This window comes from Saccopteryx leptura, chromosome 5 (genome assembly GCF_036850995.1).
Source record: "Saccopteryx leptura isolate mSacLep1 chromosome 5, mSacLep1_pri_phased_curated, whole genome shotgun sequence".
NCBI lineage: Eukaryota > Metazoa > Chordata > Mammalia > Chiroptera > Emballonuridae > Saccopteryx > Saccopteryx leptura.
This window is the reverse complement of record NC_089507.1, coordinates 64797765-64822838: the sequence shown is the minus strand read 5'-3', so window position 1 is coordinate 64822838 and position 25074 is coordinate 64797765. Positions and strand designations below refer to the sequence as shown.

General features: G+C 39.5%; 1 protein-coding gene across 4 annotated transcripts; it reads left to right on the top strand.

The window, feature by feature from the left end:
• The first annotated feature begins 1495 nt into the window (after window positions 1-1495).
• On the top strand, window positions 1496-23579 carry ABRAXAS1 (abraxas 1, BRCA1 A complex subunit). Of its 4 annotated transcripts, none has more exons than XM_066385475.1 (9): window positions 1496-1654; window positions 5259-5349; window positions 7609-7645; window positions 11560-11626; window positions 13984-14177; window positions 16053-16172; window positions 16886-16970; window positions 19899-20013; window positions 21716-23579. In XM_066385475.1, the coding sequence occupies exons 1-9, from the start codon at window positions 1568-1570 to the stop codon at window positions 22150-22152; spliced, it is 1233 nt and encodes a 410-aa protein (XP_066241572.1). In that variant the 5' UTR covers window positions 1496-1567; the 3' UTR covers window positions 22153-23579. The 4 variants fall into 4 exon arrangements, with proteins under 4 accessions (XP_066241572.1, XP_066241574.1, XP_066241575.1 ...); XM_066385477.1 differs by having other exon boundaries at window positions 1531-1654; window positions 5263-5349; XM_066385478.1 differs by lacking the exon at window positions 1496-1654 and adding an exon at window positions 1823-1943.
• The last annotated feature ends 1495 nt before the right edge of the window (window positions 23580-25074 follow it).

Here is a 25074-nt window from a genome sequence, read left to right as displayed (position 1 = left end):
TACACATTTCTATATTCACTCAATTTAATTGTAGCCCACCTTAGGGCTTCACTAACAGATGTTGGTTCCACAATGCATGAGGATCCTGTTTCAAGGAACCTCAGAAACATCTCTTCTTCATCCTCTGACCATTTACTCACTCTTGTACATTAGGTTTTGGGTCCAGCCATAGAATCCTAGCACTTTGTCAGTCTTTATCTTGACTAATTTGGCTGACTATGATTCCACATTGGATTTCTCATTGTATTCTTTATTTTCCAGTTTTTAAAATTCCTGCAAACTGAGGAAATAGAACAAGCCTTATATGGGGCACTTTAATGTTGGGGGACAAGTAGGAGTCCATTTGACTCAGCTTTGAGAATGCTGTATTAGGACCTTTTCAAAATCCCATTAATATTTACTTTATTAATAACGTAAGCTAGACTAAGTTATGATGTTCAGAAAGTTAGGTGCATTAAATGCAGTTTCATCTTAGGATGTTTTCAATTTACAGTGGTCTTATCTGGATGTAACCCCATCCAAGCGGAGGAGCATGTCTAGTCTGATATTTAGCTCTTTCAATCATTTCAAAACCACGTATTTGCTATCTTGCGTGGATAATTGTCAAATCCTGGTCTTCCCACTCCTCTTATCATTCATATCAAGTGCTCCAACACAGTATGGTTATACCTGTCATTTAACTGTCAGAACAAGGCTAAAAAAAAAAATCTATGTATTCTGTAAAGTAAATTGAATCCTTAATTTTCTAAAAGCAAGCAGTCAAAGAAACCCAACTCCTCTACTGCTCCCCCGCCCACTCTCCCCATGGATTTAACATAATTGAAGAGTTCTAAATGTCTGTCTGTTTGTTTATGTTTAGGGAGAGATAGAAAAACATCGATTTGTTGTTCCACCATTGATGTGCATACATTGGTTGATTCCTCCTTTATTTATTGGTTATGCATTCATTGGTTGATAGATGGAACCTGCAATTTTGGCATATCTAAGGGACGCTCTAAGGCAATTGAGCCAGGGCTGAAGAGTTCTAGAACAGCTAATCTCTGACACTCGTTATTAGTATTCCAGTAATTTCATTGGGTAAACGGCAGTATCATGCAGTTTCGAACTATAAACACGGCATATTCATTGTAATATTACATTAATCCATGCTTCCATTCTGTCAGCAGTGTTCATTTTTGATAGTTTTGCACTTATACCACGGGTCCCTCAGGAGCCGCTAGCCACGAAAACACCTTCTGTACCCTCCCTAGAGGTGCTCAACACCACGCGGTCTTTATAGCTAAATTGTCAGGGGAGCCAGGGAGAGACACTTGGGGCAAAGCGCGGTAGAATTGACGGCGGGTCCGTCGGCAACAGCAGCCTGGCGCGCTCCCCAACAGAGGGAGCCTGCACCTCCCCCAGCCGCTCCCCAGCGGAGACGGCCGGGCCCGTGCGCCGGCGCGGGCCCCGCCTCCTCGCCAGGCCCCGCCCCTTCGCTCGGCCCCGCCCCGCCGTCCCTTCAGAGAGGACGATCTGAACTTGGCGCGCTCCGCCCCGCCCCTTCGTTCACCGCCGCGGTGGCTTGAGCATGGAGGGTGAGAGTACGTCGGCGGTGCTCTCGGGCTTCGTGCTCGGCGCGCTGTCCTTCCAGCACCTTAATACCGACTCGGATTCGGTGAGCTGAGGGGCGGGGCGGGGCCCGGCGTTGCCCGGAAGAGGTGCAGCGGCGGCGGCGGCGCCCTCCCTGCCGTTGCCCGCGTCCCATCCGCAAGCTCCCGGAGGCCGCCCCGGCGCCGGCCTCAGCTCTCGGGGCTGTGCCTTCCCAGGCTGTGGGGCGGAACTGATGTGCCTCCCGTCCGCTAGATGTTTTCCGGGACCAGCCTCCCCTCTTCTAAGCAGTGTTGGTCTCCGTGCCCCGATCCGAGTGACCCACGCGGCCCCATTTCAGCGCCCCCTTTTCTCAGGTTCCGCTTGGTTGTGAAAGTTCACGGAGCGTCTCCCCACTAGGCAGGAAGGTTGCCAGTTCACTTCCCGCTGCTCCAAACTACGCGCAGTCGTTTGCAAAGACAACTGCAGTTTTTCATGCAAAGCAGCTACTATGCATGCTTGTTGAAATGGTAGGGTGGTTAAAGGGATAAATGTTGCATCCAGTGGCAGTTTTTTGGGAAATCTTAGTGGAAGGAAAAGCTTAATTTGGTATCAGATATCTGACTTTTGCGTTAGGTTTAAATTTATTACATTGTAAGGCCTCAGCTAGTTCCTGTTCTGATGCTTTCAGTTCAGATTCAAATGTATATGCTCAAATATTAGATATTTAACTGCTTATTTCATACTAATTGCCTAGGTTCAAAGTCTCTGAAGTAGTATTTGTTTTTGTTTGTTTTTTTTTTTTTTTTCAGAGACAGAGTCAGAGAGAGGGATAGATAGGGACAGACAGGAACGGAGAGAGATGAGAAGCATCAATTAATTAAGTTTTTCGTTGCGACACCTTAGTTGTTCATTGATTGCTTTCTCATATGTGCCTTGAGGGGGGGGGGTACAGCAGATTGAGTAACCCCTTGCTGGAGCCAGCGACCTTGGGTCCAAGCTGGTGAGCCCGTGCCCAAGCTGGCAACCTTGGGGTCTCGAACCTGGGTCCTCTGCATCCCAGTCCGACGCTCTATCCACTGCGCCACCGCGTGGTCAGGCTGAAGTAATATTTTTTTAATACAGTGCCTATTTTTACAAACTTATTTTATTCAATATTTTATTTTAATTTTTTTTCTCCCTGTTTTTTATTTTTATTTATTCATTTTTAGAGAGGAGAGAGACAGAGAGGGAGAGAGAGGAGAGAGAGACCGAGAGAGAGAAGGGGGGAGGAGCTGGAAGCATCAACTCCCCTATGTGCCTTGACCAGGCAAGCCCAGGGTTTCGAACCTAGACCTCAGCATTTCCAGGTCGACGCTTTATCCACTGCGCCACCACAGGTCAGGCCCAAACTTTTATTTTTATAAAATTAAGTACTGTAAAACTTTGAGCCCAAGAAGTAGTGCCTTAGAGTTAAGTGCTTACTAACTTGCTAATACTGTAGTTTAGAAAATACCCTACTAAACAAACTCTAGTAATTTCTTAAATAACCTTATAAATGAACACCTAGAAAAGAGCAAATAGGCCTGACTAGGCGGTTGCACAGTGGATAGAGCATCGGACTGGGACGCAGAGGACCCAGGTTCATAAACCCTGAGCTCACCAGCTTCAGTGCCCAGTCAGCGGCAGCGAAGAGTTGATGCTTCTCATCTCTCTCCCTTCCTGTCTGTCCCTATCTGCCCCTCTGTCTGTCTCTCTGTCAAAAAAAAGAGTAAATATATGACAATTTTAAATGTATGTAGCTGTGGAAATTATTTTGGAATGTCTTAGTGTAAATATAAACAGAATGGGCTCTTAAGTCCTCTGTAGCATAAAACTTAGCCCTTGGAAAGTATTGAATACCATAATAGTAGGCCCTTGTTTCTTAGATCTTTTTCTTTAGTCTTTAAAGGGTGACTTGCATTATCTCTGCTTCCTTTCTTCAGCTTTGTCTAGAACACTATAGTATGGAGTTCTGAATTGGCCCCCTTTTTTTTTCCAGTAAATACATTGTGGAAACATTCCTTTTGTGCTCTTCCTTAATAAAATGGGGGGGGGGGGCACTCTTAATTATAAAGAAGACAAACTTCATTGTAAGGCACACTGGATCTTTATTTTTATTACTATTATTTTTATTTAATGATAGAAGGGGGCAGACAGATTCCTGCATGCGCCCCTACAGGGGTCCACCTGCAAGCCTGCTAGGGGATAATGCTCTGCTCGTCAGAGGTGTTACTCCATTGCTCATCAACTGAGCTCTTAGGCCATGGAGCCATCCTCAGTCCTCAGGGTCAACTTGCTCCAATTGAACCATGGCTGCAGGAGGAGGTGGAGAGAGAGAGAAAGAGAGAAGCGAGGGGAGGGGTGGAGAAGCAGATGGGTGCTTTTCCTGTGTTCTCTCACCCAAAATTGAACCTGGGACATCCACATGCCAGTCCAGTGTTCTACCGCTGAGCCAACTGGCCAGGGGCACAATGGATCTTTAAATGTGCCAAGAGAGCCTGACCAGGCAGTGGCGCAGTGGATAGAGCGTTGGACTGGGATGCGGAGGACCCAGGTTCAAGACCCCGAGGTCGCCAGCTTGAGCACAGGCTCATCTGGTTTGAGCAAAGCTCACCAGCTTGAGCCCAAGGTCACTGACTCGAGCAAGGGGTTACTTGGTCTGCTGTAGCCCCACGGTCAAGGCACATATGAGAAAGCAATCAATGAACAACTAAGGTGTCGCAACAAAAAACTGATGATTGATGCTTCTCATCTCTCTTCATTCCTGTCTGTCTGTCCCTATCTATCCCTCTCTCTGACTCTCTGTCTCTAAAAAAACAAAAACAAAAAACAAGAAAATGTGCCAAGAGAAATAACTGAATTCTTCAAAACTCAAAGAAATAACCACTGTTGTGACAAAAATGCATGTAATTTTTAATGAATCATGGCTCACAGCTCCCATTTTAAAAAGCAGAGTCTGATGGCCTGACCTGTGGTGGCGCAGTGGATAAAGCCTCGACCTGGAAATGCTGAGGTCGCCGGTTCGAAACCCTGGGCTTGCCTGGTCAAGGCACATAATGGGAGTTGATGCTTCCAGCTCCTCCCCCCTTCTCTCTCTCTGTCTCTCTCTCCTCTGCCTCTCTCTCTCCTTCTCTCTCTCCTCTCTAAAAATGAATAAATAAAAAGAAAAAAAAAAAAGCAGAGTCTGATGTTGAATTTCAAATCTTTAATATTTTGCATGATTGTTAATCTAAAAGGATTGGTCATTGTGTCATTACATTACTCAGAAGCCACCCCTGGCTCCCAAAAGTACATGCCATTAATTTAAAGTCCTTGGCTGGTCATGTTGGGATGTTCCATTATTGGAGTTATTCCTATCTATGATTTCCTTACAAATGGGACTCTTCATTTCCATGGCAGACTGACCTGCTCCTCATTCCTCAGGCAATGTGTGCTCATTTCTGGCTGTAGGCTTTTTATGCTTCCAAGTGTGCTAAAATCACAGTGGTAGTTACAATCTCTTAATTTTTAGTTAACTGTTCATGTTTTCCAACTAAACTGGAAGTGTACCTGGTCTTTCTTTCTGTACCCCCAAGTTGGAAACACATACTATATACATTGTTAAATACTGATAGACTGGTAACTCTATCAGTATATTCCATATACTTACTGCTTCTTATTTTTATCCATAGGAAGGTTTTCTCCTTGGGGAAGTGAAAGGTGAAGCCAAGAATAGCATTACTGATTCCCAAATGGATGATGTTGAAGTAATTTATACAATAGGTGAGCCACTTATTTCTGGATTTCTACTTTTTGTTGGTTTATGCTGAAAGGGATTTTTTTAATTGATTTTTTAAAAAGATGCAAAATTTTAAAAGCAGATTTTAAAAGAACCTATTGCCATCATTTCTCAATTAAAATTATGGCCATGGCCTAGTCTAAAACAGGAAACAGTATGGGACATAAGCAGGTAAGATCACTAGAAGGGCTCTGGCTGGTTGGCTCAGTGGATAGAACGTCGGCCCAGTGTGCACACATCCCAGGTTTGATCCCTGATCAAGGCACACAGGAGAAGTAACCATCTGTTTCTGTCCCCCTCCCACTACCCCTTCTCCCTTTTCCCCTCTCACAGCTAGTGGCTTGATTGGTTCGAGTGTCAGCTCAGGTGCTGAGGATAGCTCAGTTGGTCCAAGCATCAGCCTCAGGCACTGAGGATAGCCTGGTGTTGATTCGAGCATTGGTCCCATATGTGTCATCACCACTTTCCCATGTGCAGCTGTCCTCTAAATATCATTTTTTATAACTGCATTGTATTCTCTATGGCCTTACTCTTATGGCTCTGTAATTTCAGCAGTTCTTTCAATAAGTAAATTATAGTCTGAGTTATTTCCAATCTTTTTATTATCATAAGTTATACTACACTGAACAGCCTTGTACATATCTATTATTGATATTTTCCTGGGAATGTGATTACAATATTAAAGGGTATTAACACTTTTAAGGTTTTTGATCTGTATTCACAAATTACTTTCCAGAAAGATAGTTTATATGCACACTATTCATGTTTTTTTGTTTGCCACTTTAAAATGTTAAAAATGGAAGTACATATATGTAAATGTACATATGTACATACAGTAAATGTAGTATATATGTATAAAGTAAATAAAGTAAATTTAAAAATTTAAACTCATTCTCATTAGTCTCCATTGTAGCAACCACTGTTTGTTTCATGAATATTGTTTTTACTCATTAACAGTACACATAATACACATATATATGTGTATATATTTTTATTTATACAAATGTGATCATACGATACATGGATAAAGATCTCCAAGATGTTATTAATGCAAAACAGTATAAATGTGTATAGTCTGTCATTCTTTCTAATGGTTTCAGAGCCTCATTGTATGGACATACCATAACTTATTTAAACAGTTGTGAAGGACTCTGTATTTCTTTGTCAATACAGAATAAAAAAATAGTGGAGATTTTATTGTGCATATATTCTTGTGCCTTTGAATATATCTGAAAGTCAAATTCCTAGAGATTATTATCAAGTCTTTTTATCTTAGCCAATTTGATAAGGGAAAAAATCATTTGAATTTGCATTTCTCAATTATAATTGAGGGCAATGGGTTTATGTACGTGACCATTTTGGGGAGCCTTTTTAATTGGCATGCTTCCCAAAGTATCTGAACATACATATTTTGAGGAGTTTAAGTAAAAACTATTTATTGAGCAACTCCATTGTGCCAGGAACAGTGTTTAGCTTTAAAGTGTCAGGAAAGTGCCCTACAAACACTTACGTATTTTCTCAAATTATTTAAAAATGTTATATTACTTTAAGACACATGATAACAGGTAAAATCAAGATCTACAAATTACTACATTACTTTAGTTAATGACATTTTCATTTTATCATTCCCTCATCTACACCAGAGAATGTTTGAGTGTTACCAGTTACAAGGGCTCTTTCTGTTCACTGTTTTTTCTGACAGAGAGTCATCTGAGAGAAGCATACATTTGCTAGAAGAAAAATGTCTAGTGAGGATGATCACTTCTCCCATTTACTTATATTTCTATTGACAGGAGAATAAAACTTGCTTCTTAAAAGAAGTTTTTCTCTTGATAGTTCTTAATTAACATTAACAAAGCCTTTGTGAAACAACTACTTGGAATAACAAAAGATAATCCCATTAACAGCTGTTTTTATCAAATGGGTAAAATTACAGCCTAACCCCTTTTAGAATTCAAGTGAAAATATAGCAGCTTTGAACTTATCTTCTGTGTGCCTTAGTAACATATTTAGAGGGACTCTACCACTCTAGTTAGGAGTGAGGCTTTGCATACACTGGCTTGGGAGAGCCACTTAATCTCTGCCTGTTACCTCATCTTTAAAAGGGAAGGAATGATATCTTCTCATAGGTTTGTTGGGAGGTTTAAATGAGAAAATGATAAAGTACTCCTGGCACAAGGTGTTCAACATGTGTTATTCATATGAATATTAATGTAATCATAATTAAAAATTCTTTTTTCCAGACATTCAGAAATATATTCCATGTTATCAGCTTTTTAGGTGAGTAGTAAGAGCAAGTAAATGATCCACTGTGAAAAGTACTCTCTTCAAGTGAAGTAATTTTTAAAATTAACAGTATCTTTCTTATTAGTTACACAGCACTGATTAAAATTACTTTTCTTAAATACATGAAAATTCACTTGTTCATTTCAATCCTGTTTGTTTTATATATATGTTTGCTTTAGCTGGTCTCCATTGCCTCTCCCATGTGTACCTTGAGGATTGCTTTTCCTTCTCACAGGCACTCACTTCATTACATACTATAAACTCAGCAACACATTCTCATACATCAACAGTAATCTTTTTTCTACCTTTTTATTCCAGTTTATCATCTGTTCCCTCACTTATATTTTTTTATTATCTTTTGTCTGTTAACCAGTTAGGTTCCTTTTTTTTTTTTTTGACAGAGACAGAGAGAGGGATAGATAGGGACAGACAGGAAGGGAGAGAGATGAGAAGCATCAATTTTTCATTGCGGCACCTTAGTTATTCATTGATTGCTTTCTCATATATGCCTTGACCGCGGGCCTTCAGCAGACCGAGTAACCCCTTGCTCATTAGCCAGCGACTTTGGGTCCAAGCTAGTGAGCTTTTGCTCAAACCAGATGAGCCCACGCTCAAGCTGGTGACGTCGGGGTCTCGAACCTGGGTCTCAAACCTGGGTCTTCCACATCCCAGTCCAACGCTCTATCCACTGCGCCACCACCTGGTCAGGCTACTTCCTGTTACTTTTCTAAGGTGAAAAATAGTGCTCTTAGTCCTACAAATAGTAGTACTATTAGCCCTAATATAAGCTATTATAGTTTTTTTTTAAATTTTTTTTTTTTATTATTTATTCATTTTAGAGAGGAGAGAGAGGGAGACAGAGAGAGAGAGGAGAGAGAGACAGGGGGGAGGAGGTGGAAGCATCAACTCCCTTATGTGCCTTGACCAGGCAAGCCCAGGGTTTCAAACCGGCAACCTCAGCATTTCCAGGTCGACGCTTTATCCACTGCGCCACCACAGGTCAGGCTAGCTATGATAGTTTTTAAAAATTTTTATTGAGGTATTGTTACATACATAATAGAAAAGTACACAAATGCGTTTTCATAAAGCAGATAGCTATAACCACAACATGGTGTAGTTTTAATGAAATAGTTCTATGATTTATATAAAATGTACATGAAAAACCAGTATTATCTTAGTCACCCTGCATGGACACATCCAAGGTTGTGTAAGAGTTGCAGTGGAACACATGGTTATGGTGAGAAAAATTTATGGTAGGGGATGATAGGAATAAAAGCTTAGTATAGTCTTCTTGTTTTGTTTTTTTAAGATTTTATTAATTGATTTTACAAAGAAAGGAGGGGGGGTAGGGAGCAAGAAATATCAACTCATAGTTGCTTCACTTTAGTTGTTGAATGACTGCTTGTCATACGTACCTTGACTGGGCAAGCCCAGGGTTTTGAACTAGTGACCTCAGCATTCCAGGCCAACACTTTATCCACTGCGCCACCACAGGCCAGGCTGTGGTAAACCTTTTTGAATGAGATCCATTTCAGGTGATTCTCCTATGCCCTCCCAAGCCCCTGCCCCTTTACTTTTATAAAGCTAAAAGGATGAAACAGGTTTCCCATCACTGGATCAGATGGTTTCCTCAGTTCTAAGACTTTATTAAGTTGGTCTAATTATTTAAGGTAGTCACCAGAAGATATTAAATCACTTTTTTTTTTAATTATTTTTTTATTTTTTTTATTTTATTTATTCATTTTTAGAGAGGAGAGAGACAGAGAGAGAGAAGGGGGGAGGAGCTGGAAGCATCAACTCCCATATGTGCCTTGACCAGGCAAGCCCAGGGTTTCGAACCGGCGACCTCAGCATTTCCAGGTCGACGCTTTATCCACTGCACCACCACAGGTCAGGCCTTAAATCACTTTTGACTTTCCCTTCTTAATCCTTTGCTGTTCCAGAGACCCTCAAGGTAGTATGTTATGAGTCTCTGCCAAGAATCCCTTAGTCATTCAACAAATATTTTTGTGTCCATTGTACATAAGGTATTGTAGGAGCTGTACCTCTTTAGAGTACAGCAATTTAAGACTATACTAGGCCTAGCCTGACCTGTGGTGATGCAGTGGATGGAGTGTTGACCCAGAACACTGAGGTGGCCAGTTCAAAACCCCAGGCTTGCCCGGTCAAGGCACATGAGAAGCAGTAATTGAACAACTAAAGTGAAGCAACTCTATATAATCTTGCTCCCTCTCTCTCTCTCCCTGATACAGCATCTTCTAATACCAAACATCTTGGAGTCTGAGCTGAATAAGCTTTAAACATCCAGCTTTATGTTCTACTACATAAACTGGGTGACCAAGTTATAACCCCATGGCTTGTTTTTATATTGCACTCTATTCTGAAGTTGATATATTAAGGGAAGTTATAAAAAAAAATGCGGCCTGATCTGTGGTGGCGCAGTGGATAAAGCGTCGACCTGGAAATGCTGAGGTCGCCGGTTCGAAACCCTGGGTTTGCCTGGTCAAGGCACATATGGGAGTTGATGCTTCCAGCTCCTCCCCACCTTCTCTCTCTGTCTTTCTCTCCTCTCTCTCTCCCTCTCTGTCTCTCTCTCTCCCTTTCTCTCTCCTCTCAAAAATAAAATAAAAAAATTAAAAAAAAAAACAAAACGCAATTTAATATGAATTCTGAACAATATAGGATGGGACAAAAATAGGTTTACAGCTGTGAATATATGAAATGGAGTGTATTCTTGTATTATATATTAATTACTGTATTATTTTCCATGTGAACTGTAAACCTACTTTTGCCCCACCCTGTATATCTATTTCTGTTTAAAAATGCCTCCTTCCCAGAAACATCATAAAGAATCAGTTGCACATAAAAGATGTACGCTCTTATCCTGTTATTTCTTGTATACTTTGGCATATTGCTTTATACCCCACTTTGAGAAACTCAGAAGTGGACCATCCTAGAGAAATATAGAAATAAACTCTTGTATTTAGAGTTTTCATGCTGCGATAATAAATAATCAACTACAGGGATCTGTTTGATCGACTGAATATCCCCCTTTGGTAGGTGGATCACTGTCTATTTTCCCATTAAAACATTTTAATGTAAGCCTTTGTAAATTAAAAAGAAAAAATATATTGCCTGTTAGGACATATCTTTAGTGCTATGTAACAACTTCTTTTCACTGTGCAGATTAGAATTAACCAATAAAAGCCCATTACAGTGAATTATTTATAAAGGATTATCACCATCATAGAAAAGAATATTGTTTATCTCAATGAATGTTAATAGGAAGAAAATATTACCCGCATTCCCTGTTATTGAAAGGGAAAGGAGGCTGGAAATAAACACTTTAGAATCTTTTAAGTCTCCCTACAACTTTGACTTTCCAGCTTAGAACAAAGACCACTACACTAAACCAGTGCCTATTCCTTGCCCCCCCTCAAAAAAACAAGACCAACCAACTCCTGAAACACGTATCTTATTTAATGCAAGTGCTGCCTTAGGAATTAGCAATGAATAAATTCTTTTCGTTACTGTGCTTCATTATAATCTTTTTAGATATTTTTGTATGTATATATCAATATTTTTAAGTTTTAGTAAGTAAATTTGAATGAATTTTGAACTGGCTATGTGAACTTACAAATACCTGTATTTAACAAATGTGGGTCATTTCTTCATTAAAGTAATACCCAAACTTATCTCTTGAACTTTCCCCACTTCTTTTCCTTTTTCATTACTTATGGACCTTATTTTGAGAATGTTCTTTACTATTTATTTTAGAACGTTATTTGACAGGCAGGCAGGTATATGTATTTTGGTTGGGTAGTAAGGAGTAACTAAAATTAAAATTGCTAATAAAATGATTCATATTTTTAGCTTATTTGAAATGCCTTTAATTTTGGCTTTTACAGCTTTTACAATTCTTCTGGTGAATTAAATGAGCAAGCACTGAAGAAAATACTATCAAGTGCCAAAAAGGTATTCTCTTATTTACCTCTTTTTTATTAGAAGTATTATTTTTAGTTCCTAAAACCGTAAGTACTTTGACAGAACTTTTAAGTAGCATGTGTCTTCACAATGTCCTATAAAGCAAGAGAGGTAAAGCTTGTTCTTTCCAGAAATTTAAGGGGCTGTTCTGGAAGCAAAACTAGTTTTTTGTTGGGTTTTTTGGTTTGTTTGGGTTTTTTTGATAGAAACAGAGAGTCAGAGAGAGGTACAGACAGGAAAGGAGAGAGATGAGAAGCATCAATTCTTCGTTGCAGCACCTTAGTTGTTCATTGATTGCTTTCTCATATGTGCCTTGACGGGGAGGGGGGAGTTACAGCAGAGCGAGTGACCCCTTGCTCAAGCCACTGATCTGGTGAGCCTTGCTCAAACCAGATGAGCCCGCACTCAAGCCGGCCACCTTGGGGCTTTGAACCTGGGTCGTCTGCGTCCCAGTCTGACACTATCCACTGCACCACCACCTGGTCAGGCAGCAAATCTAGTTATAAAAAGAATTATTCTTGTTTTCAGCCTTTCCTTGACTATTCTAATGAACATTGATCTCTTCCTTTTCTACCTTCCCATCATACCCCTTCCCAGTACATTTATTCTCGGACTTAATCCATGACTGTTTTTGCATAGCCACAGCTACTAGTTTTTATAGTGTAGGGACGATTTCCTGTACAACACCTAATTTGAATCCTCCACAGCATACTTGGTGTTCAATTAAAACTTGCTGAATGATCAAAATAGATTTCTTTTTCCAAATACAGAATTTTTCCTGGGTACCATTTTCCTCTTAAAACTTTTTGATCTCAGAGTTCAAAACAAAAGTAAATTCAGCAGAAGTTTTTTTTTTCTCTTTTTTTCATTTTTCTTATGTGAGAAGTGGGGAGGCACAGAGACAGACTCCTGCATGTGCCCCAACGGGGATCTACCTACCTGGCAAGCCCCCTACTAGGCAATGCTCTGCCCATCTGGAGTCGGTGCTCAGCAACTGAGCTGTTTTAGCACTGAGGCAAGGCCATGGAGCCATTCTCAGTGCCCGGAGCCAAATTGCTCCAACCGAGCCATGGCTGTGGGAGAAGAGAGAGATAGAGTAAGAAGGGAAGGGGGTGTGGAGAAGCATATGGTCACTTCTCCTGCATGCCCTGACTGGGAATTGAACCCAGGACATCGACACGCCAGGTTGATGTTCTACTACTGAGCCAACCAGCCAGGGCCAGAAGTTTTTTTCAAACAGTCTTTTGTTGAAAATGCACAGGCTTTACCCCAATTATGTGTAGGTATTTAAAAAATGTACCTGGAAAAATGTTTTAGTTTTAAAAAGTAATTTTAATTTCCTCAATTTAAAGGAGCAGATATACAACTCAGTTGCTGAAACTGAGAGATCTCTAAGCAAAATGGTTTTCTCTTTTTTAACAATTACTAAATTTTCAGCAAATGAAATTTATTTTTTCAGTTAAAAACATAAAGGTTTAGTAACATAGCACATTTCTTTAATGTGTTATAGTTTACAAAACCCTTTCACTTGATTTTATTCAGTCTTGAAACCAATGCTATGGGGTAGGTGATATTCCCATACAAATTTGTTTTAAAAGCTGTTGGGTCCAGCCTGACCAGTCGGTGGCACAGTGGATACAGCGTCAGACTAGGATGGAGGACCCAGGTTCGAGACCCTGAGGTCGCCAGCTTGAGCGCAGGCTCATCTGGTTTGAGTAAAGCTCACCAGCTTGGACCCAAGGTCACTGGCTTGAGCAAGGGGTTATTTGGTCTGGCACGAATAACCTTCCGGTTATTCGGAAGGCCCACGGTCAAGGCACATATGAGAAAGCATGAACAACTAAGGTGTTGCAATGAAAAACCTAATGATTGATGCTTCTCATCTCTCTCCATTTCTGCCTGTCTGTCCCTGTCTATCCCTCTCTCTGACTCTCTGTCTCTGTAAAAAAAAAAAAAGAAAAGAAAAGAAAAACTATTGGGTTCAGCTTATTTATAGCAAATCAAGTATTCATGTAGGAAATTAACTTGTTTTCACTGATATTTTAATTTAAATTTTGACAAAAGATTAAGATTTTAAGATGTCATAACATAATCTTTTTTTTCTATCTATATTGAATAAAATTTAGTCCTGAAACTGAATGGCAAGTAATTTAACTGCAAGAGTTTGCATACTTTACAAAGTGTAATGTGTATATTTAAATGTTTTGTTTACATATGCCCAAAATTTTTTTAAATATTAAGAAAGCTATTTTTAAAGGCTGTCAATTTTATTGCTTAATTATGACAGACTCAATAAGTGTAACCATTAAGGTACACACCTGATTTTTTTTTAATGTATTTTCTTTCAGGATGTGGTGGGTTGGTACAAATTCCGACGCCATTCAGATCAGATCATGACATTCAGAGAGAGACTGCTTCACAAAAACTTACAGCAGCATCTTTCAAGCCGGGACCTTGTTTTTCTGCTATTAACACCGAGTATTGTAACGGAAAGCTGCTCTACTCATCGGCTGGAGCATGCCTTGTATAAACCTCAGAAAGGGTAAATGTTAACTAGTCACTGGCTGTGCTTAACTAATAGAAAAATATACCCAATATTCTTTTTTTTTCAGTTTCTGGACCTATGTAGGTGAGTTTTTCAGTTTCTGGACCTATGTAGGTGAGGCCTAGCTTCTTTTTTTTTTTTTCCTACAGAGAGAGAGTCAGAGAGAAGGATAGACAGGGACAGACAGACAGGAACGGAAAGATGAGAAGCATCAATCATTAGGTTTTCATTGCGACACCTTAGCTGTTCATTGATTGCTTTCTCATATGTGCCTTGACCGCAGGCCTTCAGCAGACTGAGTAACCCCTTGCTCGAGCCAGTGACCTTGGGTCCAAGCTGGTGAGCTTTTGCTCAAACCAGATGAGCCCGCGCTCAAGCTGGCGACCTCGGGGTCTCGAACCTGGGTCCTCCGCATCCCAGTCTGATGCTCTATCCACTGTGCCACCGCCTGGTCAGGCTACCCAATATTCTTATAGCACTTTTTGTGGCTAACCAAGTATTTTCATACATTGTTGCATTAGAGTGTTATAATAATGCTCTGAAGTCTGTCTTAACTATCTGTTTTTTATAGATGAGAAAATGAAGGTCAGATAAGGAAATTAGAAGCCTGTTATGGAATGTTGACTTATGTTTCCAACATTGAGGGTTTACTATTATTTAAAATAAGGTAGAAAAAGTGTGTGTGCTTTAGCTATTGGTTGCTGAAGGATATAATGTAGAACTTAAATGTAGATACTTGAGCAGCTTTTCTGTAACCTCTGCAAGGAACCAAAGTAGTTCTTGATGACCTATGAAAATGAGTTAACAGGGATTCCCCAAAGGTTGTATAAACAACATTTTCATGGAATATGAGAATTAAGTTAAAAGAGTACCAACTAAACCTGTATAATTATATTAACCAGTGTCACTCCAATAAAATTCAATTAAAAAAAGAAAGGAGTACCAACTAAGGTCGATTTTTTTTTTTTTAACAATTTCAAGAACCTTTATTGAAACCAACATTCAAGTAGTATCTCAAGGGTGAAATTCTGTTTCAGCAAAACCAAATTAACAATTCCAAATATATATAAAAACATTTAAAAATTAATCTTGTTAAAGGTGATAATTTCCCCTTCTCCCATTTTATCTGCTATACTTCATTGCACCAAATAAACAGGAAAGACTTTAACAATCATCTGCACCAAAAAAAAAAAAAAAAAGGAAAATTGTATTTTGACAAGGGCCAAATGTCAGAAATCACATCGAATCAGTGTAATTATAGGCTTTCTGTGGTATAACTAAGGCTTCCAAAACTACAGTCCACAAACCCAGTGTGAATTCCCACCGTCTTATAAAATCTCAACAATACAGCCTTATTTTTATATGTGCTAATCAGTTAAAGTAGCCATGCAAATATTTTTTTACATAATTATACTTTGTACATTTTACAACTTTTTTTTTTTTTGTAGCAAGAGAGAGACAGGAAGGAAGAAAGATGATGAGAAGCATTAATTCATAGTTGTGCCACTTTAGTTGTTCACTGATTGCTTCCATACTTGACCTGGAGGGGGAGGGGGGCTCAAGCCATTGACCATGGGGTCATGTCTATGATCCCACGCTCAAGCTGGCAACCTCAGGGTTTCAAACCTGGGACCTCAGCGTCCCAGGTCAATGCTCTATCCACTGTGCCATCACTGGTCAGGTTGTATATTTTCAACTTTTAAAAGCCATTTTCCTCAAGTCAGTAAATTCTATCTTGGGTAAATATCAATAGTAAGGAATGGGGTTTTTTGTTGTTTAGTCTTATAGGGGAAAGGTAATCTATACTAATAAATTTAGAAGCTAATCTTTCACTTTATTCTAAATTTGTATTTAAAATTTTTATTTCCTCAGACTTTTTCATAGGATACCTTTAGTGGTGGCCAACCTGGGCATGTCTGAACAACTAGGTTATAAAACTGTGTCAGGTTCCTGTATGTCCACTGGTTTTAGCAGAGCAGTAAAAACACACAGGTGAGATTCTTTAATTGCTTCTCACTAATCTTATTCCTATCCACTTACTGAAATTAGTTTTTTTATTCTACGACAGAATGAAAATAAAAGAAAAATTGACTAATAACCACATCACTAAACTACACTGTTTTTACTTTTTCCATTTCTTTCTAGCACTTGTTCAGTTTTGCCTATTTTAACATATTTTCTAAGAATAAGTAGCTAGCCTCAAAATAATTTTCTAAGGCAGCAGTTCAGTTAAAGGCATGAGATAAGACTGGATAATAAAGACAAAAAATGAGGCTTTAGCCAAGACTCATGCATACTATAGGCTGCTAAGTTTCAACTTTTTGATGGTCATTAAGGGAATAATTGTCAGAAGTAACACTAATAATATATATTTCCCAGAATATGAACTTTATGAGAAAAGGGGTTAGATTTTATTTTTGTGTTCGACAGTGCATAACAGTGTCTTACAGAAATTAAGTATCACATTTCATTGATTCTAAGATGTAGTTTTAAATTTACTTCAAATTGGGATGTCTTACAAACCATGCCTTAGCATTTTTTTTTCTTCAATGTACATAAAATAATGTTGCCTCTTTCAATCAATGATGCCTTAAAATCAGTAAAATATGATTGTGATTCTTCATAGCTCAACTACAGATAAGTTTTTCATCGTATCTTTAAATGAGTCCTATACACTTGCCTGAGGAAATGGTAATTTTTTACAGCCCTGAATTTTTTAAAGAAGATGGATCTCTAAAGGAAGTACACAAGATAAATGAAATGTATGCTTCTTTACAAGAGGAATTAAAAGTAAGTTAATTAACCCAACTCTTTCAGACCACTTCTAGAGTTCATATCAAATTGATAATTGAATTTTTTTAGGGATAACCTGACATTTGATTAGATACGTAGTTTAGATTAGTTTCAGTAAGAAAGACCTGTTTCAGTGGCCCACAAATACAAAAGTTTGTCTCACTAACATTATGTCTGGGCTGCAACTCTGCTACTATTCTAAATGTCATCTTCATTCCCAAACCCAGACTGAAGGAACAACCTTATGTGGAATAGGCTCTTCTCATTACAAAGGGAAAAGAGCAAGAAAATTAGTGGAAATTCAAAATAGCTATTAAAGCAGCTCAGAGCAGCCTGACCAGGCCGTGACTCAGTGGATACAGCGTCGGACAGGAACTCAGAAGACCAGGTTGAAACCTTGAGGTAACTGGCTTGAGTGCGGTCTCACCAGCTTAAGCACAGGGCCACTGGCTTGAGTGTGGGATTATCGACATGACCTCATGCTCTAGCTTGAGCCCAAAGGTCACTGGCTTGAAACCCAAGGTTGCTGGCTTGAGCCAGGGGTCACTCGCTCTGCTGTAGGCCCCCAGTCAAGGCACATATGAGAAAGCAATCAATGAAAAACTAAGGTGTCGCAATGAAGAATTAATGCTTCTCATCTCTCTCTCTCTTACTGTCTGTCTGCCAATTCCATTCATAGTTCATTGGTCAGAAGCTATCACATGGCAACAGGCAGGGACATATGGCCCTTTTGTAGGATAAAAATGAAAGTAAATACTTGGGAATGAAACAATCTACCACAGTACTTTGCTTTATTTTACTTTGGCAGTTCAGTTTCTTTGAGAAGTAGACATCAATGTGGGATTAAACTAGCAAGAGATTCATTGGGCTAGAAAAGGATAAAGGGAAGGGGACACCTGAAAAAGGAGATGAGATTGAGTAGGAAGAGCTTTAGACTGCAGGGCCAGGAAAGTTTCAGCCAGGCTAATGGGAAATCTTTGAGCAAAGCTGTCCTATAGGAATGAACTTGTAATAATACCCCCCGTGTGCTCAGCCATTGACTAAGAGCAGCCCAGGAAGAGCCTGGCCCTAAGTACAGACATAGTAGTAGACCTAGTAGTATGGCAGCTGGGCTGCCAGTCAGTTATTCCTCCAAATGGAGACCTGAGGAGGATATTTCCATGGTCACAATACTCGTCAGTTAGTACACTAAGAGAAATGGCGTTAATTTTACACACTACTAAAATGAGTAGTACAAGAATTTTAGAAAGGAGAGGAACATCCATAATCCCATCATTGTAATGTAACTATTTTTACTTTGCCAGCCTGCAGTCTTCCCCTAATCTATACATGCTTCTGTATAGTTAACAGTGATGGCAGCACATAAATGTGTCATGATATTTTCTTTTTTTACAGAGACAGAGAGAGAGTCAGAGAGAGGGATAGATAGGGACAGACAGGAATGGAGAGAGATGAGAAGCATCAACCATCAGTTTTTCATTGCGACACCTTAGTTGTTCATTGATTGCTTTCTCATATGTGCCTTGACCTTGGGCCTTCAGCAGACTGAGTAACCCTTTGCTCAAGCCAGTGACCTTGGGTCCAAGCTGGTAAGCTTTGCTCAAACCAGATGAGCCCACACTCAAGCTGGTGACCTCGGGGTCTCGAACCTGGGTCCTTCACGTCCCAGTCTGACACTCTATCCACTGCGCCACCACCTGGTCGGGCAAATGTGTCATGATTTTTATTTTTATGATATACTGTATCATTAAACACTTTTCATGTTGCTACATATTCTTTTTTAATGGCAGTGTATTTATAGAGTAGTACTTAAGAACTCTTATGTTAAAAGTACCAACTTGGGCTAAAATAGGGAATGTAGAGAGGTATGTTACAGGACCCGTAGGCAGAAAGCTGCCAAGTTCCAGGAAGGAACTGGTACCAGGAGCTCGAGTGCCATCACAGTTTTCTCCGTGTCTGCACATTGGTTTCTTTCATAGTTATCTACAGCTCTTCCTGTTTAGTCATCCACTGGTTGACCAGAGAATGGCTAACCACAGCTGCCTTTAGGTATCTTCTATTCAAGAGAGTAGGGTTTGCTGATTTGCTATGTAACACCTCTGCTTGCATAAGCTAGGGTGAAGTTGGTGAAGAGGTTGTTAGTGAACAAGTTCATGATAAACAGGCTGAGTAGCATCTTAAAAAGTATCCACTAAAAGTGACTATAATGGCATTTTACTGTATAACTGGAAAGTAGTAACTTTTGATTTGGTATTATACTAAGAAAGATCATTCTATATATATTTTAAGATATATTCCCAAAATGAAATCACTGAGTCAAAGTGTATTAGTGCTTCAGACTGATGACACATGAGGTTAATAAGCTTTTCAGTTTTTTAAATTTTTTGTTGAATTCATTGGGGTAACACTGGTTAATAAAATTACATAGGTTTCAGATGTACAATGCTATAATACATCATCTGTATATTGCATTGTGTGTTCACCACCCCAATAGTCTGCTTTTCAAAAGTAGTTTCTTTTATAGGAATTGTGAAATTCCTGTATAAAAGTTCTTTCATAACATTAAAATGTAGTCACTTTTCTTTAATGTTAAATGTTTGCAGTACCTATCACCTCTCAAAATAATACAGTATTTTTTGTTTCAAAGCAAGCTACATTTTGTTATTTCTGTGTATTATCAAGGAAATGACTGGTATGCTAAAACTATTATATGAATGGGAATTAATACATCTGGATATCATTTTATACCTATAAAGCACTATTCAAGTGCTTATTGTTAAGTTCCTCCAAAAAATAGATAAATTAAAGTTTTTATAAAAGCAAGTAATATTTAATACTAAGCACCATGAAGGATTTTATATTATTCATGAATCTAGTACACAACTTGGAATTTTATCTATCCCCTTAAATTATTTTATTTTGCAGAGAACGTGCAAAAAAGTAGAACACAGTGAGGAAGCAGTAGAGAAACTACTAAAGGATGTAAACAGATTAAAACAAGAAATTAAAAAAAGAAAACAAGCACAGATTCAAGCAGCACGTAAGTAAAAAGTTCATACACATCACTACCTTCTGGGTCTACAAAAAATCTGATTTGAATTATGGATGAGCCAGCTGCATAGATGAATTTGTCCACTTTAAGATTAAAAGGGCCCCTGGCCAGTTGGCTTAGCAATAGAGTGTCTGCTCAGCATGTGGAAGTCCGGGTTCAATTCCTGGTCAGGGTACACAGGAAAAATGACCATCTGCTTCTCACCCCCCCATTTCCACCCCCCCCCCCCCCCCCCCCCCCGCCCCACAGCCATGGCTTGAATTGTTCGAGCAAAAGTTGGTCTTGCCCTGGGCACTGAGGATGGCTCCATGGTCTCCGCCTCAGGTGCTAAAATATTAATAGCTCAGTTGCTCAGCAACCGGAGCTGTAGCCCAGCTGAGCAGAGCATCCCCTGGTAGGGGCTTCCCAGGTGGATCCACCATGTGGGAGTCTGTCTCAGCCTCCCACCTCTCATTTAATTAAAAAAGATTAAAAGGAATTGTTCTATTAATACCCTTAAATTCTTTTCTTTTCTCTCTTTTTTTTTTTTGTATTTTTTTTCCGAAGCTGGAAACGGGGAGAGACAGTCAGACAGACTCCCGCATGCGCCCGACCGGGATCCACCCCGGCACGCCCACCAGGGGGCGACGCTCTGCCCACCAGGGGGCGATGCTCTGCCCCTCCCGGGTGTGCTCTATTGCGAGCCATCCCCAGCGCCCGGGCCATCTTTGCTCCAATGGAGCCTCGCTGCGGGAGGGGAAGAGAGAGACAGAGAGGAAGGAGAGAGGGAGGTGTGGAGAAGCAGATGGGCGCTTCTCCTGTGTGCCCTGGCTGGGAATCGAACCCGGGACCCCTTGCACGCCAGGTCGACGCTCTACCACTGAGCCAACCGGCCAGGGCCAATACCCTTAAATTCTACTAAACAAAGGAACATGGTACTATTACACTCAATTGTTGATATTAAAGAATTTATAAGGTCTACCGGGAAGTTCTGTCCGTTTCTATCACAAGTTTCAACACGTAAGCATATGTTTATTTGGCGCATGTGTGCCTCTCTATTTTTATCACTTAATGTATACATACTGACATAGCAAATTAACTAAAACAAAGTTGATTCACGTTAGTGTTATGTTTGAAGCCATAGTGTACCCATGGCTACTGATAAAGTTTATTTACGCCACTGTAATTTTTACGAATTTCAACAAGGAAGAAATGCTACAGAAGCATGTCTGTCGCATCCACCATATTCCCTGGACTTAGCACCTTCCGACTATCACTTGTTTTTGTCCTTACAAAATTTTTTGAAGGGCAAAAAATTCAAAAATGAATAAGATATCAAACAAGCACTGGTTCAATTTTTCGCATCAAAAGATAAAACATTTTTCAAAAATGGGATATACAAATTGCCCTCACGCTGGCAAGAAATCATTAATAATAATGGCAATTATATTATTTAATGAAGTTTATTGATGGTAAGAAAAATTTGTATTTTGTTTTATTCCAAAAACTTTCCGGTAGACCTTCTATAATGTTCTCTTAGAATATTATGGTATAAGTTGGAATTTGGTATCATGCAAGTAATTTTTCTCAGTTGAGATAATTTGGTAAAAGTGTTGAAGTGTTTTTAACTCAACTTTACTAACAAATAGATTATAATAAAACCTTTGTAGAACGACTATTGCATTTTGAACTGTTATTTTATTTTGTTTAGGAGAGAAGAATGTCCAAAAAGACCCTCAGGAGAACATTTTTCTTTGTCAAGCTTTACGGACCTTTTTTCCAGATTGTGAATTACTTCATTCATGTGTTATCTCCTTGAAAAATAAGCAGATTTCTAAAAGTAGCTGTAATACCAAGCACGAACTGAACACAGTAGACAACTTGACCTTAATGGTAGAATACACTGACACTCCTGAAGCTAGTCCAGCTAGTAGTACACGTACACGGCAAACAAAGTGCAAAGCCATAGACACAGATGGCAGACGGCAAGTCAAGAAGCCGCGGCTGTTAGAGACAGAGAACAAACCATCGAAAACAGACACTGGTAGTAGTAACCAAGAAAAATCACCAATGAGCAGCCTAGAAACAGATGAGGAGATTGAAAAAATGAAATATTCTGGTGGATATTCACAGTCTCCTACATTTTGATCCTTTTAAGCCAAAAGATTTTTGATGGCTTAAGGGTAAAAAGCCAAATATTCGTTATTTTTGCTGTTTGGCTATTTGAAGTAAGTAAATAAGTTGTAGTGCATTTATTTTATCAAGTACTTTTATTTTGAAGCCAAAACCCTTTTTTGTCCCTTTCACTAAACTATTAAGGGAAAAGTTTAAGTAGTACCGTAGTCTTTTGAATTGGGAAAGAGAGACTAGCCTTATTTTTACAATAGAAGTCTAAAGTTAATATGAAATTTTATTTAATTTTTTCTAAGTCATTACAATTCCTACTAAAGTTATAATAAATAGTACATTATGACTAGGGTTGCCAGATAAAATGCTGGATACTACAATACAAGGGGCATACTTATATTTTAAAAATTCATTGTTTATCTGAAATTAAAATTTAGTTGAATGTATCTTTTTTTTTTACAGGGACAGAGAGAGTCAGCGAGAGGGATAGACGGGGACAGACAGACAGGAACGGAGAGATGAGAAGCATCAATCATTAGTTTTTCGTTGCACGTTGCAACACCTTAGTTGTTCACTGATTGCTTTCTCATAGGTGCCTTGACCATGTGCTGTACCTTTATTTTATTTGCTAAATCTGGCAGTTCTATTTATGGCATGACTATAATGCAGCACAAATAATTTGGTTTCCTTAAAGTGAAGTACAGAATGCTACAAGGTTTTTTTTATTTCATGGCAACCACTCATTCCTAAATTTACTCACTTGTCCTGACCACACATAATTTGACAACTATTTTTTAAAGCTATTTTTATTGACCTTCCAAAGCACTTACTTAGTTTTATTCCAACAGTTAACTTTCTTTTTAATGCTCCTTTTTCATCAATACAATAACAAATACAATTAACAGGGATGGGAACAAAGTAACTCTTGGCAATGCAGACCTCAACAAGCAGGCAAGTCATGGGCTCAGTACAGTTCTGAGGAAGACTGTTTAATCCAGTTTAACTCAGTTTAATCTAGTGAGTTGGTTAGGTGCAGGTTGGTTAAAAGAGCTTTTGCTATGTTTTTTGTATGTGTCTTTTTCATTATTGTGAGGATTTTCCATGAAGCATACACAATACATGAAGCTTTCATGTTTCATTGACTGGATGAAATGCTGAACACACAGTTTGACCATTGCTTTTCATCTGTTACTTCCTATGTAATAGAGCAAATCCATAGCTAGTATAAAAAATTAGCATCTTTTTTATCTATTTGTTAACATGTGTTAATTACCATGGGGTGCATACGAAGTCCACATAAAACCAGGGATGATTTTGAAAATAATGGTTTTTTTCTGGGATTGTTTTATTGGCACATAAGATACATGTGGTGGTGCAGAGGGCAAAAGGAGGGGAAATAGGATGTCAGTCTGAATCCTATTTAAAAATAACTGCAAACATCACCATCGAATATATTTATTGATTTTTTTTTTTTTAGAGAGAGGGGAGAGAGAGAGAGAGAGAGAGAGAGAGGAAGAAGGGGGAGGAGCAGGAAGCATCAACTCCCATATGTGCCTTGACCAGGCAAGCCCAAGGTTTTGAACCGGCAACCTCAGTGTTCCAGGTTGACGCTTTATCCCACTGCGCCACCACAGGTCAGGCAGACCATCGAATATAGAACATGACTAGACATAACCAACAAATGAACAAAACTGGATACCTGGGTAATGGTAGAGGCAACAAGCAGCCAATATATGCAAATGTCTTCTCTAGATAATAACCAGATTTTTCAAGATCCTACATATTTACTCAGACTGAAGTCTAAACCTGCTTTCATGGAAAGTTCAATTTGCTGAAATACTATATAAGTACAAAAATATTTAGCTCATGCTGTTGCACAATGACCCATCTCCTTTGAAGAAAGCAATATTGAATTTTAAATAAAAGCTTGCTCAGGTCATTGGTACATAGCTGAACTTCACAATTGAGTCTGATAACCAAACTTTCAGGGTATTCAATGGAAAGGAGTAAAAAGAGTCCTTATAGGAAAATTTCTCCTAATTTCTCTCCTTTTGGTAATAAGATGACATGGATCAGTTTATTTAAAGGACACAAACAGTTTCAGGACAGACTAGTCCAGGAATAAATGTCAGGTCCTGTGACGGCACCACTATCTGTCTAGTGTTAATATCCCTACAAAGGGAAGATCTACTGGCCTAGTCAGGTATACCTGTGTTTGCTAGTTAGAAAATCTCCCTGAGCAATTTCAGGTCCACACTCTGTTACGTGGGATTTGTAGATTATACATGCATCCATTTCCTCTCTCTACCCATATTCCTAAAATCCCACTTATCAGACAAAATCTGGATTTAAAATTCCAATACAAGTCATCCCTTTCACAGTTAATATCCCATTAACAGTGATCTATGATAGTACAAGCTAACTGTGGACCAGATATAAGTGACAATGCCACCGTACCAATGTTTTTTATTCATGTGTATGTAAATGTAATGAGTATTAACATTTTAAATACTCTATTTTTTTTTTTTTTTCTGAAGCTGGAAACGGGGAGACAGACAGACTCCCGCATGCGCCCGACAGGGATCCACCCGGCACGCCCACCAGGGGGCGATGCTCTGCCCCTCCAGGGCATCGCTCTGCCGCGACCAGAGCCACTCTAGCACTGGGGCAGAGGCCAAGGAGCCATCCCCAGCGCCCGGGCCATCTTTGCTCCAATGGAGCCTTGGCTGTGGGAGGGGAAGAGAGAGACAGAGAGGAAGGGTGGGGGTGGAGAAGCAAATGGGCGCTTCTCCTATGTGGCCTGGCCGGGAATCGAACCTGGGTCCCCCGCACGCCAGGCTGACGCTCGACCGCTGAGCCAACCGGCCAGGGTACTCTAGTTTTATTTAATGAACATTCACTGATATGGATAGGAAACACATCACTCTTGAAACACTTTCGTCA